The sequence below is a fragment of the Dipodomys spectabilis genome, unplaced genomic scaffold (genome assembly GCF_019054845.1).
Source record: "Dipodomys spectabilis isolate Male_0828 unplaced genomic scaffold, ASM1905484v1 ptg000360l, whole genome shotgun sequence".
In the NCBI taxonomy this organism is placed as follows: Eukaryota; Metazoa; Chordata; class Mammalia; order Rodentia; family Heteromyidae; genus Dipodomys; species Dipodomys spectabilis.
In genome coordinates, this window is record NW_024871037.1 from 1,637,529 (window position 1) to 1,654,944 (window position 17,416).

Genomic DNA, 17,416 nt, shown 5'->3' on the forward strand with positions numbered 1-17,416 from the left:
CAGATCTAGATGAGGGAGGGGGCTCAGAGCTCACTGAGCTCACGACTATTCTTGGAGCCTGAGTCAGTGGCAAATGGAAGCAAAGGATTCCTGCCCTGCCTGTCTAGGCAGCAGTAGAAACGCAATGGGAACACTGTGCCCCAGGCTATCCTCCCTCAAAATCCTGAGTAAACACAGCAGGCTTCCTTAGGGATAGCCTAGGCTCTTCCTAGTCACCTCCAGGCTAGACCAGAGACCAGAAGGCAACCCTACAGGGTCTGCAGTGAGGAGTTTCCTACAGGAGCCCCCAGTTTCCAGAATGGGGACCCCTACAAGAACACAGGCTAGGGTTCTAATTTTCAGGGATTCCCATATCCCACTCTTGAAACAGGCTGCTAAGGAACATCCCCCATGGAGTTGAGTGGAAACATCTGGGCTCAGTTCCTTGCAATCATCAAAGGCTTCCGGCCTCTCTGTGGCGGCCCCCACGCTTGCCCCTGGCTGAGGACACATCAGCCTGTGAGAAGCCAGAATGATCCAGGGGGGGCATAAAACTGGGAAAGACGTCTTTGCTCCCCAACCTGCTGCCCGATGGATACCATGCTGATGCCAGAGGAAGGACACACAACTCTCAACAGAGGACTTTATTGGTTGTAACGGGCTAAGGGGTTTTGAGGAGCCAGAGTGGTATGTTTGTGGTGGGGTGAGGGGGGGCACCATAAACCCTGGCCCCGCACTCTTGCCTGCACAGGCTTTCTGCCTAGAAGCGCAGCCAGAACATGCCACTACGGATCCGGTTGTAGTCTGAGAGCTGCTCGATGGGGCCTGTGGGGAGAGGGTGGGGTGTCAGGGTGGGGTGCCTGGCCTGCACAGGGACACCTGGCCCTGTGCCACACCCAGCTCAGAACTGCTGCCCAGGGCAGCACAAGACAGGCTTTGAGTGAAAAGAGGAAGAGCACATTCCCCAAAGGGTACAGAGCCTGTCCCTTCATGCTCTGGCCTTGGGAGCCCCACCTCATGCCCAGGGTGCCCCGTTACCTGATGGGTGTGGGGGGGGTGGTATTAGTGGAGGCAGCTTGGCAAGGAGTCAGGGAGCTGCTGGAACAGGTTTTCTGAGCAAGAACTCCCTGGCAGCCAGGCTACTGGGGGTGGGGTGGGGGTCCTGGGAGCCTCAACTTGCATCCCTCAGTGTAGACTGGGGGTGGGGAACAGAGCAGAAAGGGAAGGCCACAACGATGGCCTGCCTGAACAAAGGACAGAGACCTCCTGGAGTACCTACCCAACCCCGCCACAGCGGGACACTGGTCATAGAAGTACTTGGAGCAGATCTCCCGCACCATCTGGGCATCCACATCCTGTAGGGACAGCAGAGGGCTCACTAAATGGCAGGTACCGGGCACCATCTCGGCTGACCAAGATCTCTCACATGTACCATGGAGCTGGCCCCCAACACAAGAGGGGAAATGTGGATGGCTCTCCCTGCTGTGGAGGTTTATGGGCCCCATCTATTCCCACGGCCCTTCAAGGCCCTCTGTCCCTGGGCGACGGCCTGGGACGACAGGGATGCCTAGAGAAGCAGCTGCCCCCACCCAGGTCTTCCGCAGGGCCCCGTGTTACCGCAATCCGGCTCTCCCACTCAATCAAGGGGATACGGCGGCCATAGGTCAGAAGGCTGCGCCCGATGTCCTCACACACTGGAGTGGTACCTTCAGGGGTGGGAGAAGGCTTAAGAGGTCCATCCTGTTTAATCAGGGGCCCACAGTCACACAGCCTCTGGTGTCAGGTTGATGAGGACTTCTAGGAATTTGCTCTCACCCCAACTACAATGACAGCTTTTAGTTACTATGGTGACAAGCTGCTGACCTGAGCCACTCTCACTTCCACCTACACCTGAAGCTCCAAACCCAGTGGGAGGGAGTATAGCATGATCTTCAAGACTCTCCTTTGTTGGTTTTGGTTTTCATTTTCTGCTGGTCTTTCAGGCTTGCCCTCGGGACCTGGGTGCTGTCCCTGAGGTTTTGTGCTCAAAGCTAGTGCTCTACCACTTGAGCCACAGAGCCACTTGGTCCTTTCCCACTTTGTTAGGAATGGTGGCCATACCAGATCGCTGCTGCCAGGACATACACTCTCCCTACAGGGCCACAGAGCTCACCATCCAGATGAGACATAAGGGCATTTCGGACGATGTTTTTGCCCCGTGTCACTTCGCTCTCTGTAGCACTGGTGCACAAACGCATCCTGAAGCAAGAATGAAAAGACAGCTGGTAAGTGGTGTTCATGCTGGGAGGTGTGTGGTCTCTTGGCCTCCCATTACCCTGGGTCAAAGGCCCCTAACCCACCCACTAGCATTGGGCTGGCACTCACCACTGGCCTTGCAAGAAGATCATCATATCATCGATAGTCATGCGGTCACAGACGAAGTGTGCACCCAGGAGCCCAGTCTCTTCATAGCAGATGTTGAAGGTCTGGAAACTCTGGCACAGCTTGTTGGTCACGGCAACTGCAGCCAGTGGGCTGGACAAGTGCTGCCAGGGACAAGGGTGGGGGGGTCGGCCTCCCCTCTTGTCTGCAGCCCATGCAATCCCACAGCTCCGGAGCCCCCAACCCAGCCCCTTCTCTTTGAAGCCGAGGCCCCAGGCCTGCTCTTGGCACTTACCTTGCCACCACCGTAAGTGCAGTCATAGTGACCAATGATAGCATTGGCCACTTGGAGAGTCACATTGTCTGGGCTGGCCCAGCCAGGTCCCTCCACTGCAATGGCCACGTGGGCCAAAGGGAGGGCATCGTCTCGGTGACGGATCTGAAACAGCAGAGGTCAAGGCTGAAGGACAGCCTGCATTTCCTGGGCGAACAGAAAGGACAGCTGGTGTGGGTGGAGCGTGCATGGGCATGTGCGCGCACCTGCTCGGTGAGCAGCCGCCGCCACAGGAACCCATTGCCAACTCCTGAGGCATCTCTGGAGTCACAGAGAGAACCATGCCCTCAGCAGGTCTTCCCAGAGGTCTCCAGCCCCAAGTGCCATGCCCACCCATCAGGCATACCTCGCTCCCAGTAAAGCGGCATGGAATTAGACTGGGCACGGCATCCTTTTCGTACTTCCCCGAGACGCTGCTGAAGTGCTTTTGGGCCAGGTCTAGCAGCTGCCTGTGCTCTACTCCTGAGGAGACAAACAGTAGTTACCAGTGATCAGCCTGAGTCCAAATCACAACACACAGGGCCGAGATCCTGCCTGGGTGGGAAACACCAGGGGAAAGATGATACATCAGGACAGGAAGAGGATCCTTCAGGAAGTTCTTGCTTCAAGGGCTAAAAGGTTTCCCTGGCTTCAGACACACACAGAAGCAACACTCTCAACTTAAAAAAAAAAAAAAAAGGGCTACCATGTGACCCAAGTGCAAACTTCCTTTCTAGAAGCAAAACTGGCATGAGGCCACCTGGGTGCCTGTCGCTCAAGCTCACCTACAATCTGCTGGCTCTGAAGGAGGTGGCAAGTTGGACAGCACCAAGAGCTGTTACAGTGGGGTCCTGACTAGCTCTGGGATCCCCAGAGACTGGGGTCACTGACAAGCCACACATGACAAACTCATGCCCTGAGGGCCCATGGTGGATTTCGCCTCAGCAAGTCAAGTGCCTTGACTGATAAGTACTGTCTCTGGACAACTTGCCCCAGTCCTGAAAGGACCCAATAGTCAGACATGTCAGGAGTTTATTAGGTTCCTGGCTCCAAAGATGCCACTCAAGTTCATTTTAGTAGGTTGTGGGCTTGAACTCAAGACCTGGGCGTTGTCCCTGAGCTTTTGTGCTCAAGGCTAGTGGTCTACCACCTTGAGCCATAGCTCCATTTCTGTTTTTTAGGTGATTCATTGGAGATAGGAAGTCTCATGGACTGACTTTCCTGCCCTGGGCTGGCTTCAAAACATGATCCTTGGACTGGCTTAGTGGTAGAGTGCTTACTAGCATGCATGAAGCCCTGGGTTTGATTCCTCAGCACCACAAACACAGAAAAAGTCGAAAGTAGCAATGAGGCTCAAGTAGTAGAGAGCTAGCCTTGAGCAAAATGCAGCTTAGGGACAGTGCCCTGGCCTTGAGTTCAAGCCTCAGGACTGGCAAAAAAAAAAAAGGAACATGATCCTCAGATCTCAGGTGTGAACCATCAGCACCCTGCTAAGGTTTTTTGTTTGTTTTTATTGTTGGTCATGGGGCTTGAATCTGGGCCTGGGCACTGTCCCTGAGCTCTTCAACTCAATGCTAGTGCTCTACCACTTGAGCCACAGTGCCACTTCTGGTTTTCTGGTGGTTTATTGAAGATAAGAGCCTCACAGACTTTCCTGCCCCAGCTGGCTTTGAAGCTTGATCCTCAGATCTAGCCTTCTGAGTAGCTAGGATGACAGGCGTGAGCCATTGATGCCCAGCAGCTAAGATTTTTTGTTTCTTTTACCAGTCCCAGGACTTGAACTCAGAGCCTGGGCACTATCCCTGACTGAATTAAGCCACATTCCCAGCCTTTTTTTTTTTTCAATTGTTCCCACACTCAAGTTCCCAGGGCCATAAATAAGGAATATCACTCATATTCAGACTTGTATCAGAAAACCATTCTGAGTCCATCCACTTCTCTCCCTAGCTCCTGTCATCTCTCACGGGGTTTGAACTTTGGGCCTGGTCTCTGTCCTTGAACTCTTCAGCTCATTTCTAGTGCTCTACCACTTGAGCCACAGGGTTACTTCCGGTTTTGTGGTGGTTAATTGGAGATAAGCCTCATGGACTTTCCCACACAGGCTGGTTTTGAACTACGATCCTCAGATCTCAGCCTCCTGAGTAGCTAAGATGGCAGGTATGAGTCGCTGGCTTGCGGCTTCCTGGCATCTCCCTGGATACATGCCATACCTTCCCTAGTTGGCTGGCCTCTGCTCTGGCCCCACCCCTAGCAGTAGAGCAAGCCTCAAAACATACAGCAATCCATGTCCCCCCACAAACACCAACCGTCCTTCACGTTTCTGATGGGCTACAATACCCCTCACCCTCAATATAAGTCTACCTTTGGGTGCCCACTGAAGTCTCTTTTTTTTTTTGGTCAGTCCTGGGGTTTGAACTCAGGGCCTGGGCACTGTCCCTGATATTTTTCTGCTCAAGGCTAGCAATCTGCCACTTGAGCCACAGAGCCACTTCCAGCTTTTTTCTTTTTATGTGGTGCTAAGGAATCAAACCCAGGGCTTCATGCATGCTAGGCAAGCACTCTACCACTAAGCCATATTTCCAGCCCACTCCTCTACTATTCTGTGTCTTCCTTTCAAGGCCCTCCCTGTCTATCATCAAGTGTGCATCATCTCACAACTCAGCCAACAGCAAGGCCGCAAGCTTGGAATGGGCCTAGGAGTTGATGTCTACCTGCTCACAGACTGGGTATCCTGTTTACCTAGGAGACTAAGAGAGGTCTGGGGAGGGGCTAGCAGCCCAACTGAGGCATACACTAGAAGGAGGTGTGCTCTCCTATGTCCAGTCTCAGTGGTGGAGTGGCTGCAGAATAGAATCCAGCTCTCAGTCGGCCACCTCCCCACTCTCTGCCTCCACTGAGAGCACACAAGGAAAGTCATTCCTCGCTAAGATTGGTCAAGTATAATAGGTTCTCTTTTTTTGTTGTGATTGTAGTCAGTCATGGGGTTTGAACTCAGGGCCTGGGTGCTGTCCCTGACCTTTTGCACTTAAGGCTAGCACTCTACCACTTTGAGCCACGGTGTCACTTCCGGTTTTCTGGTGGTTCATTGGAAATAAAGTCTCATGGACTTTCCTGCCCAGGCTGGCTCTGAACCAAGATCCTCAGATCTCAACCTCCCAAGCAGCTAGGATTACAGGCATGAGCCACCAATCCCAGCTTCACAACAGATTCTCTTGGAGTGAAAGACCTCCTATGATCAGAACCAGGGGATCTTGACTTCAAGGACCAAGGTGAGAGCTCACCTGTCTAGGGCTTCAACAAGCCTATCACTTACCTCCAGCTGCTGCCAGCACCATGCGAGGGGCCTTGTAATGACTGTTGAGGTAGTTAGTCAAGTCTACACGAGACAGTTTCCTGCAAGAGATGCAGCCATTGTTCACCAGGGAAGCCAAGTCTGTGTGGTGTACACATCTACATGTGGATGGGCCTTTCAACTCCTCTCCCAACCCACAGCAAGTTGGCTGACAAAATGGGATCAGGAAGGAGCATGGCTTCTCTGAAGAACAGGTCCCTCCCCCTTGGTCTGCCATCCACTCTTCCAAAGACAAAGGGCAGCCTCACAACCTGTTCTGGGGAGGGTGTGAGCTCTCCCAGCCCACTCCCCACCAGGGAACAGGAAACCACATGGAAGGGATACTGAGGGGGCTCTCTCCCTCAAACTGTCTGAACACGCAGGGAAAACATATCCTAAACAGAGCCTTAGATTTAAGTGAAGACCACACAGTTATTCAAAAGAAGGGCTTGTGGGAACCACATGGCCACATAGACATTGTCTCTAATTATATGAATTAGGAAAAGAAACACCACCAACAGCTGGCTAACTCAAAACATGGCCAGAAGGCATCATGGTTCCATGATCTGTGCTGGCTCTCACCTGACATTCTCACTGGGGCCCTCCACAGCCTGGGCTAGAGGTGTGCCCTGGAACGCTGTGGCATGCAGGTAATCGAAGACCACGTCCCGCATCAATGTGTCATTCTCCTGCATCTCCCGCAGGATCACATCCCGTTCCTTCTCAATCTGAGAGTCTTCTAAGCTGCAGTTCTGCACAATATCAGCCAGAATCTCCACAGCTGGACACAAAGACATGTTTAGGGACCCAGTGGGGCCAGTGCAGATTCATGACAGCACCAACTCCCAGGTTTGGCATCTCTGGCTACTGTGCTCTCTCTTCTGATTGACATTGGGCAGTGCTACAAGTCATGGGACATCTGGTTCTGTCCTCTGCTCCTCTAGACTCCTGCCCTACTGTGATCAATCCCTCTCCAGATGTTACCTTTTGGCAGGTCCTCAGACAGTGCTTTGATGTAGTAGGCTGTGTGCTCCCGAGTGGTATAGGCATTCAGATGGGCCCCCATACTCTCTATCTCCTTCTCCAGGGCATTTCCAGGCCGATTCTTTGTTCCCTGGGTCCAGGCATCAACAAGACCAATCAGGAACCAATCAGGAGCCATCCATGAGCCCAGGAACCCTATCTTTACAGGCTAAAGACCCAGCAGGAGCAGTAGTGCACATGTACTTTCTTTAGTGCTATATTCACTGAGCAGTAAGCAGGTCTTGAGCTGACTGAGGTCACAGTTTCTCCTAAAACTGGAGCCAGCCAGTCAGGAGAAAAGACATACCCAGAACAAGGCTACCTAATATTCAGAGCTTCTTCAACAGCCTGACTTGACTAGTACTCCCTACCACCTAACTGACAGCCATGGTCAGGTAAGACCACACCTTTTTTTTTTTTTTTTGTCTGTCCTGGGGCTTGAACTCAAAGCCTGGGCTCTGTTGCTCAAGGCTAGCGCTCTACCATCTGAGCCACAGCACCACTTCCAGGCTTTTCTGTTTATGTGTTGCTGAGGAATGGAACCCTGGGCTTCATGCATGCTAGGCAAGCACTCTTACCAATAGGCCACATTCCCAGCCCTCCCCCCACCTCACCACACACACCAGTTTTCAAGTGAGGAGATCTACCTTCTGAACCATGCCATTCACGCAACTTTGTGTGTATACTAGCTGTCACCTTCGGAGGTCTCATCCCTAGTCCCAGGTGTGTACAGGGGCAGAAGGGTAGTCTCAGGTTCTGTCTCATGACAGGCAAGCACACACAATACAACTGAGCATACACCTGTGCTTCCAAGATTCCCTACTCTGACTCAGTATTCCTGACAATCATATACCCCTTTTCCATTTTTTCTTCACCACTTTCAAAATTCATGGGCCTTACTGGACGCTGGGATCACAGGTTCATGCCTGTAATCCTAACTATTCAGGAGGCTGAGATCTGAGGAGTAAGCTTTGAAACTAGCTCAGACAGGAAATTCAGTGAGACTCTTCTATCTCCAATTAACCACAGAAAACAAGAAGACTAGTCATGGCTCAAAATGGTAGAGCTAACCTTGAGTGCAAAAAAAAATCAAGGATAGCACCCAGGCCATGAGTTCAAGGCCCACAACCAACAATCACCATCTCTTTAATCAAAGATCTCCAGGGGGCTGGGAATATGACTGTGGCTTAGTGGCAAGAGTGCTTGCCTAGCATGTATGAAGTCCTGGGTTCGATCCTTTAGTACCACATACACAGAAAAAGCCAGAAGTGGTGCTATGGCTCAAGTGGTAGAGTGCTAGTCTTAAGCAAAAGAAGTTCAGGGACAGTGCCCAGGCCCTGAGTTCAAGCCCCATGATTGGCTAAATAAATAAAAAATAAATGAATCTCTAGGTATTCCACATCCTATGACCCCAAGTTTTTGTTGTTTTTTGGCCAGTCCTGGGGCTTGAACCCAGGGCTTGGGTGCTGTCTCTGAGCTTTTTTTTTTTTGCTCAAGACTAGAACTCTACCACTTGAGCCACAGTGCCCCTTCTGGCTTTTTCTGTTTATGTGGTACTAAGAAATTGAACCCAGGACTTTATGCATGTTAGCAAGCACTCTACCACTAAGCCACATTCCCAGCCTTATGCTCATAAGTTTATTATCATGTGTTTGCCCATAAGGCAAATTCTTTAAGTCGTCATGTACAAACCACAGGCCTGCTCTACGTGGCAAAAAGTGCCTGTAGCATCTTGGGTTTTCTCAGCTCTTCAGGCTTCATACAGAGGCTCAACATAAAAGTACATTACTCAGAGGAAGCTTAAGTCCATATGGTTCCTTCCAGAAAGACCAGCCAGCTCACTCCCCCAACTGAGGCCCACAATCAGGAGGTAAATTGTTTCTGACCTCCATCCTCAAAACAGGAAGCACTAGGTGGGCACCAGTGGCTCATGCCTATAATCCTAGCTATTCAGGAGGCTGAGATCTGAGGATGGTAGTTCAAAGCCAGCCCAGGCAGGAAAGTCTGTGAGACTCTTATCTTCAATAAACCACCAGAAAAACTAGAAGTGGTGCTGTGGCTCAAGTGGTAGAGTGTTAGCCTTGAGCTAAAGAGCTGAGGCACAGTGCCCAGGCCCAGAGTTCAAGCTCCACGACTGAACAAAAACAAAACAAAAGAACAAGAAGTGCTAAGCCCAGAGAAGACAAACTTTACAAGTCTCACCTTGAATGCCAGATGTTCCACAAAGTAGCCTGCCCCATTGTTCTTCTCGTTCTCATAGCGGCTGCCAGCGTTAATCCACACTCCCACCTGGACAAGCAGCCACCAACCAAGGTAACAAACAAATCACCCTTAGTCCCCACTCATAAGCCAGCCTGAGTAAGCTCAACACAATCCCCACAGAGGATCTCATGGGTCCCAAGGTAGAGGCAAGTGTACCAGTAGAGTTCCTATGGTTGGAGGAATAGAAGGGTCAACCAAATGACTAGTCACACTGGTCCTTCCCACCCTATTTCCTGACTAGTTATCAAGAGTATCCAAGGATATTTTAAATTGTGGCCAATTACCTGGTGCTATCACAATAAAGAAATTAAGTCTCTTTTCAATACTTGTCCTAGGCACAATGTCTACTGTTTGCCACAATAATTTGTTTTCTCCATTTAAAAAATTATAACCCCCAAACCTGTTATCCCTATCTACTCAGGAGCTGAGATGTGAGGATTGCGGTTTGAAGCCAGCCTAGACAATATGAGACCCGAGTTCAAGACCCAATACCAACACACACACACAATCAATTTGGAAAAAAAATTTTTTTAAACTGTATAGAAGCTTGGCATGGTAACGTATACTATAATCCCAGTACTTGGGAGGCAAAGACAAAAGGAGTAAGTTTGAGGCCAGCCTTGATCCTGTCTCAAAAAAACAATGAGGCTGCAAACATAGCTTAGTGGTACAGTGCTTCTCTAGCATGATGCATGAGGCCCTGGGTTCAATTCCTCAGTGCCACATAAACAAAATAACAATAATGATAATTTAAAAAAAATCAAGTGATGGTGGCTCACATCTGTAATCCTATGTATTAGAGGAAGCTAAGACCTGAGGATCTCACTTCAAAGCTACAGTGGGCAGAAAATCCTGAGACTATCCAAATAAACAACAAAAAAGCTCAGTGGGGCACCAGTAGTTCAAGCTGTATAGCTACTCAGGAGTTCAAACCCCAGTGCCATCAGAAAAAGAGAGGAAGGAAGGAAGGAAGGAAGGAAGGAAGGAAGGGAGAGAAGGAGGAAAGGAAGGAAGGAAGGAAATTAAGAAAGCAAGCAAACAAACTAGCTAGTTTCTGGTTTAAGTTACTATGCTACTGGTATGTATTTTTTTTTTTTACCATATTAAGTAACCTTCCAGTAACTTGTGTGTGTGCATGTGCGTGCACGTGCCTGTGTCTGTCTGTCACTGGGGTCTGAACTCAGAGCCTCACATTTGGAAGGCAGGCAGGGGCTATACCACCTACCTGGCTTTTTTTTTTGGTGCTGGTACTGGGGCTTAAACCCAGAGCTTGGGCATTGTCCCTGAGCTTTTTGTGTTCTACCGATGATCCACAGCTCCTCTTTCAGCCTTTTGGTGATTAACTAGAGATAAAGAGTCTCAAATTTATCTTCTGGAGCTGGCTTCGAACCTCAGTCCTCATATCTCAACCTCCTATGGCATCAGCCATGTGCTATCAATTTTAGGTTTCTGTCTTTACTGTAAGACAGAAACATGAACACATCTCTCATAACAAATGAACAAAAAGCTGGACAAAACTTGACCTGCCACGCCCCCTTCACTCCGCTTCCATAGCCACCATGACTACTAATTATAGTGAGGGTTGCCCTATGAAGTTAAAAGCAGGGTTGTGAGGATTGCCAGTGGCGCACTCCTGAGAATTGTGGTTTGAGCCAGTAGGAAAGTGAAGTTCTTATCTCTAATTAACAACAAAAAAACCAGAAGTGGGGCTATGGCTCAAGTGGTAAAGTGCTAGCCTGGTAATTCACGTTTATAACGATAAAACTGTTTAATAAAAAAAATTAATACATTTAAGAAAAATGAGGGGCTAGGCGCTGGTGGCTCATGCTTATAATCCTAGCTGCACAGGAGGATGAGATCTGAGGATCACAGGTCAAAGCCAGCCCAGGCAGGAAAGTCCATGAGATTCTTATCTCCAATAAACCACCAGAAAACTGGAAGTGGTGCTGTGGCTCAAGTGGTAGAGCTCTAGCCTTGAGCTGAAGAGCTCAGGGACAGCACACAGGCTCAGAGTTCAGGCCCCATGACCGACAAAAAATAAAAATAAAAATGAAAAATGAAAGTGAGCTGTGTCTCAAAGTGGTAGGGCACTAACCTTAAGAGGAAAATAAGAAAAAAAAAAAAAAAAGCTCAGGGACAGTGGTAAGGCCCTGAGTTCAAAGCCCATGAATGACAATAAAATAAACAAATAAGCTGTGGCTCAAAGTGGTTATAGCACTAACGTTGAGCACAAAAGCTCGGGGACAGTACCCAGGTCCTGAGCTCAAGCCCCACAACTGACCAAAAATAAATAAAATGGAAAAAAAAAAAACTAAAAACTCCAGACAGTACCTGGACCCTGAGTCCAAGTCCCAGGACTAGCACCCCCTACAACCCGTCCTCCTCCCTCACACACACCATACAATAAAAAAAAAGGGGGGGGGGCTGGGAAGGTGGCTCAGTGGTAGAGAGCTTGCCTTGCATGCATGAGGCCCTGGGTTTGATTCCTCAGCACCAAATAAGCAGAAAAAGCTGGAAGAGGTGCTGTGGCTCAAGTGGTAGAGTGCTAGCCTTGAGCTGAAGAGCTGAGGGACAGCACCCAGGCCCAGAGTTCAGGCCTCACGACCGGACCCCCCCCAAAAAAAGGGGGGCTGGGAAGGTGGCTCAGTGGTAGAGCGCTTGCCTTGCATGCCTGAGGCCCTGGGTTTGATTCCTCAGCACCACATAAGCAAAAAGAAAAAAGCCGGAAGTGGCGCTGTGGCTCAAGTGGTAGAGCGCTAGCCTTGAGCTGAAGAGCTGAGGGACAGCGCCCAGGCCCAGAGCTCAGGCCTCACGACTGGACACCCCCCCCCCCCCAAAAAAAAAAAAGGTAGGGCTTGGGGCTGGGAAGGTAGCTTCGTGGTAGAGTGCTTGCCTAACATGCACGAAGCTCCTGGGTTCGATTCCTCCGTAGCACATCCACAGAAAAAGCTGGAAGTGGTGCTGTGGGCTCAAGTTTGGTCGGCCTTGAGCAAAAGCAGCTCAGGGACAGCGCCCAGGCCCAGAGTTCAAGCCCCAGGATTAGAGGGGGACGGGAGGTGGGGGGAGGGGGGGAGAAAGGTAGGGCTGTGGGGATATGGATGGGGACCAATCCGGAAGTGAATGACCCAGACTTGGAACCCAAGGTCACAGACACACAGACAGACAGACAGACAGACAGACAGACAGACAGACAGACAAACACCCCTCCCCGCCACGGACCCTGGCGCCCGGCTCACCGTGCAGGTCGGCTGGGAGGACTGCTCCGAGGCCACGCGCAGCCCGTTGCCCAGCACGCTGACCTGCGTCTCGGGCACGTTCTGCAGGGCCTGGGCGAAGGTGGCCGTGTGGCGCAGGGCGGGCGTCCTCAGCAAGGCCGGCTGCGGGGGCAGAGCGACCACAGGAGGGGGGGGGCTCACCTGACCAGCCTCCCCTGGCAACTGGGGATCCCCCCCCAGCCCGAAGCCCTCCCCGCCCCCCCACCTGCCCCCCCACCCCGCCCGCCCAGCCCGGCCCCCCCCGCCCGACCCCCCACCCCGCCCGCCCAGCCCGGCCCCCCACCCCCGCCCGCCCAGCCCGGCCCCCCCCACCTGCCCCCCACACACCCCGCCCGCCCAGCCCGGTCCCCCCCCGCCCCGCCCCCCCACCCGCCCCCCACCCAGCCTTCCCACACCCCGCCCCCCCACCCCGCCCCCTCCACCCCGTCCCCCCACACCCCGCCCGCCCACCCCGTCCCCCCACACCCCGCCCGCCCAGCCCGCCCCCCCCCCACCCCGCCCGCCCAGCCCGGCCCCCCCGCCCGACTCCCCACCCCGCCCGCCCAGCCCGGCCCCCCACCCCGCCCGCCCAGCCCGGCCCCCCCCACCCCGCCCCCCCCACCCGCCCCCCACCCAGCCCCCCCACCCAGCCTTCCCACACCCCGCCCCCCCCACCCGCCCCCCACCCAGCCCCCCCACCCAGCCTTCCCACACCCCGCCCCCCCCACCCGCCCCCCACCCAGCCCCCCCACCCAGCCTTCCCACACCCCGCCCCCCCCACCCCGTCCCCTCCACCCCGTCCCCCCACACCCCGCCCGCCCAGCCCGCCCCCCCCACCCCGCCCGCCCAGCCCGGCCCCCCCCCACCTGCCCCACACACACCCCGCCCGCCCAGCCCGGCCTCCCCACCCCGCCCCCCCACCCAGCCTTCCCACACCCCGCCCGCCCACACCCCGTCCCCCCCAACCCGCCCGCCCACCCCGCCCCCCCCACCCCGCCCGCCCAGCCCGGCCCTCAGCGGCGTGACCTTCCCCCGACCCTTGACCCCGCGCGCGCCTCCCGCCACAACTCGCCCCCGCGAACGACTCGTCCCTCGTCCATGGTGGCCCTAAGCTCCGAACCCTGACCCCAAGGAGGGTATTCCTCGCCGTCTCACCGAACGGCGGGTGCGCAGGAACGCTTGGGCCCCGGCGCCTGCCGCCCGGCAAACCGCAGACGCAGCCATCTTGCAGCTTCCGTCAAACGTGACGCCGTGCGTCGCGCAGGCGCGGAAGGGCGGCGGTGGGAGCCTGAGGCGCAGGCGCAGTACGGACAGCGTGGCGCTCGGTCTCCCCCTAGCGGGAGCGAGGAGTATATACACCTTTACAGTCCCAAGCTGGGTCTGTCTGCAAAGGTGTCTGTCTGTCAAGTTCATCTGATGGCAGGCGGACCAGCGCGCCCCAGAGCCCGCTTCTGTGAGACTCTTATCTCTAATAAACTACTGAGAAAAAGCCAGAAGTGGCATTGTGGCTTAAGTGGTGGAGTGCTAGCCTTGAGCACAGAGAGGCTCAGGGACAGAACCCAATTCTAGGACTGCCCCCCCCCCCCAAATAAATGGGATAAAAATAAATATAAAATAAAAATAAAATGGGATAAAAATAAATGGGATAAATGGGATGTTTAGTGTGTGTTAATATCTTTGTGGGGCCTGGTGATAGTTGCTCACATCTGCAATTCTACTCACGAGTCTGAGACCTGGAAGATTAAAGGTCTGAAGGTGGCTGGGGCAGAAAAATCTACCAAACTCCATCTTCACTTTACAGAACAGTTGAGCAGTTGATATAGAAATCGCTTATAGCCGGGCACCAAGGCCTCACACTTGTCATCCTAGTTACTAAGGGTGAGAGCTGAGGATCGTGGTTCAAAGCCAGCCCAGGCAGAAAAGTCTGTGAGACTCCAATCTCCAATGAACCACCCGAAAACCAGAAGTTTTGGCACTGCGGCTCAAGTGATAGTACACTAGCTTTGAGCTGAAGAGCTGAGGGGCAGCGCCCAGGTCCCAGAGTTCAAGCCCAGCAACTGACAAAAATAAATAAAAAAACAAATCTTTTATACAAGCCCACAAACATATATGTTTCCCATATTAATACTTCATATTATCTCAATTTATCTGTTACATTTTTTTTTCTCAGTACAATATTTGAACTCAGGATCTTGCCTTTCCCATTTGAACTACACCTCCAGCTTTTTTTTTTCTTGAGTTTATTCTTCAGATAGGCTCTCAAACTTGGGACACAGTCCTTGTAACTCCATCTTCCCAGTAGCTGAAATTATCAGTGTATACTACCACACCCAGTCACTTGTTACAATCAATGGACTTTTATCTGACCATTATTAACTAAAGTCCATCATGTTTGTTCAGGCTTACACAACTTTTTCTTTTCCTTACAATCCTTTTTACATTTTAGGGTCCCATTCAGGAAACCACATTACATTTGTTTTTTGTTTTAGTGGGCCAGTCCTGAGATTTGAACTCAGGGCCTGGGTGCTGTCCTGAGCTTTTGAGCTGAAAGCTAACATTCTACCACTTGAATCACAGCTCCATTTCTGGCTTTTTGGTGGTCAACTGGAGATCAGAGTCTCATGGACTTTTCCTGCCTGGGCTGGCTTTGAACCATGGTCTTCAGATCTCAGCCTCCTGAGTAGCTAGGATTATAAGTATGAGCCATGAGTGCACACATTGTACTTGTCTGTGTTCTTAGGCTCTTCTTCTTTGTTACACATGTGTATATGTGTGTGTATGCTTTGAACAATAATTTAACATTATACAAGAATAAATATTGCATCTATTTGGAACTGGATTGATCACACACATTGAACAAAAGAGTGAAAATGTTCAATATCTTGAGTGACTGGTATATGGAAAATTATAGTAGTGATTGGAAATTACCAGAAATGGGAAGATAGCCCATACCCAGATCCTAATGGGGAAACAAATGTCACCTACTAGACAGATGAGCCGGGCACCAGTGTCTCACACCTGTCATCTTAGCTACTCAGGAGGCTAAGACATGAGGATTATGATTCAAAGCCAGGCCCAGCAGGAAAGTCTGTGAGACCATTTCTGATTAAGCACCAAAAAAAAAACGGAAGTAGAGCTGTGACTCAAGTGGTAGAGCGCTAGCCTTGAGCAGAAAAGTTCAGGGACAGTGCCCAGACACTGAGGTTAAGCCCCAAGACTGGTGTACACACACACACACACACACACACACACACACACACACAAGTCCAAAGAAGAAGAGCATTCAAGAAGTGAAATATCTGGCACTTGATCATGAAAAATGGACTGCCATTAGCTGTGGAATTTATGGAAGGCTAGGTAACCTTCCTTCCTTCCTTTCTTCCTTCATTTCCTTCTTCCCTTCATTTCCTTCCTTCCTTCCTTCTTTCTCTTTTGTCAATCCTAGGGCTGGAACTCAGGGCCTGGGCACTCTCCCTGAGCTTCTTTTGTTCAAGGCTAGCACTCTACTCCTTGAGCCACAACACGATTCCAGCCTTTTCTGTATATGTGATACTGAGGAATCAAACTCAGGGCTTCATGCATGCTAAGCAAGCACTCTACCACTGAGCCACATTCCCAGCCCCTAGGTAACCTCTCTGTATTGTCTTTTTAGCTCCAATATTTGCCATCACAGGGTGATGAGGAATTAAGCTACATAATGCAGACATTCACTGCATATTGATTTTTTTCAGTCTATAACAGAGGAATATATGGCGGTGGTACCATAAAATTCAGTTGCTTACCAATAGCATAGCTGGTTTCATTAAATTTTCCATTACCCAAGCAGTGATGACAATCAATACTCCATGACACAGTTCAAAGATTGCACTGTCCTTAAGGTAAATGTGACTTTATGAATAGAACCTGGCATATAGTATCAGCCATCATAAAATTATTATTGTTATCGTTATAATTAGTATTATTAGTCAGTCCTGGAGCTTGAACTCAGGGTCTGGGCACTGTCCATAAGCTTTTTTTGGGGGGGTCCGGTCATGGGGCCTGAACTCCGGGCCTGGGCGCTGTCCCTCAGCTCTTCAGCTCAAGGCGAGCGCTCTACCACTTGAGCCAGAGCACCACTTCCAGCTTTTTTTCTTTTTGCTTATGTGGTGCTGAGGAATCAAACCCAGGGCCTCTGGCATGCAAGGCACGCGCTCTACCACTGAGCTACCTTCCCAGCCCCTGTCCATAAGCTTTTTTGCTCAAGGCTGGCACTCTACCACTTTGAGTCACAGCTCCACTTCCAATTTTCTGCTGGTTCATTGGAGATAAGAGTCTCACAGACTTTCCTGCCTGGGCTGGCTTTGGACCCAGATCCTTAGATCTCAGTCTCTTGAGTAGCTAGGATTACAGGCGTGAGCCACCAGTGCCTGGCTTGTTTGATATTTATAACATACATTCACCTGTGTTTTTTCCTACATTTTTTTTTCTTCTTTTCAAAAATATACGAAGTGGCTGGGAAGGTGACTCAGTGGTAGAGCATGTGCCTCGCATGCATGAGGCCCTGGGTTCAATTCCTCAGCACCACAGAAGCAGAAAAAGCTGGAAGTGGTGCTGTGGCTCAAGTGGTAGAGCACTAGCCTTGAGCTGAAGAGCTGAGGGACAGTACCCAGGCCCAGAGTTCAGGCCCCTGGACGCCCCCCCCCCCCCAAAAAAAAAAGACTAGCACTCTACCACTTGAGCCACTTCTGGCTATTTCCATTTATGTGGTGCTGAGGAATTGAACCCAGGGCTTCATGCATGCCAGGCAAGCACTCTACCACTAAGCCACATTTCCAGCCCCTGTCTTCAAGTTTACCCATATTGTAGCATTTATCAGAAATTCCATATTGCACTGAGCACCAGGGGCTCATGGCT

At 51.5% G+C, this 17,416-nt stretch overlaps 1 protein-coding gene across 1 annotated transcript; it reads right to left on the minus strand.

Moving 5' to 3' along the window:
* Nucleotides 1-608: 608 nt before the first annotated feature.
* LOC122095608 (cytochrome b-c1 complex subunit 1, mitochondrial) lies at nt 609-13,776 on the minus strand. Its single transcript, XM_042665923.1, has 13 exons — nt 13,679-13,776; nt 12,506-12,646; nt 9,210-9,296; nt 6,969-7,098; nt 6,567-6,765; nt 5,967-6,046; nt 3,021-3,136; nt 2,636-2,779; nt 2,344-2,504; nt 2,132-2,217; nt 1,597-1,685; nt 1,259-1,334; nt 609-804 (listed from the first exon to the last, which is right to left on the minus strand). The coding sequence occupies exons 1-13, from the start codon at nt 13,745-13,747 to the stop codon at nt 740-742; spliced, it is 1,443 nt and encodes a 480-aa protein (XP_042521857.1). The 5' UTR covers nt 13,748-13,776; the 3' UTR covers nt 609-739.
* Nucleotides 13,777-17,416: the final 3,640 nt, after the last annotated feature.

Excerpts from the sequence above, each read along its gene's own strand:
- LOC122095608 (XM_042665923.1), bottom strand. The coding sequence starts at position 13,747 with ATGGCTGCGTCTGCGGTTTGCCGGGCGGCAGGCGCCGGGGCCCAAGCG. Across the intron at positions 7,099-9,209 it reads TGGAACATCTGGCATTCAAG|GGAACAAAGAATCGGCCTGG; the intron begins GTGAGACTTGTA and ends GCCTGGACCCAG. Across the intron at positions 6,766-6,968 it reads GTCTGAGGACCTGCCAAAAG|CTGTGGAGATTCTGGCTGAT; the intron begins GTAACATCTGGA and ends CTTTGTGTCCAG.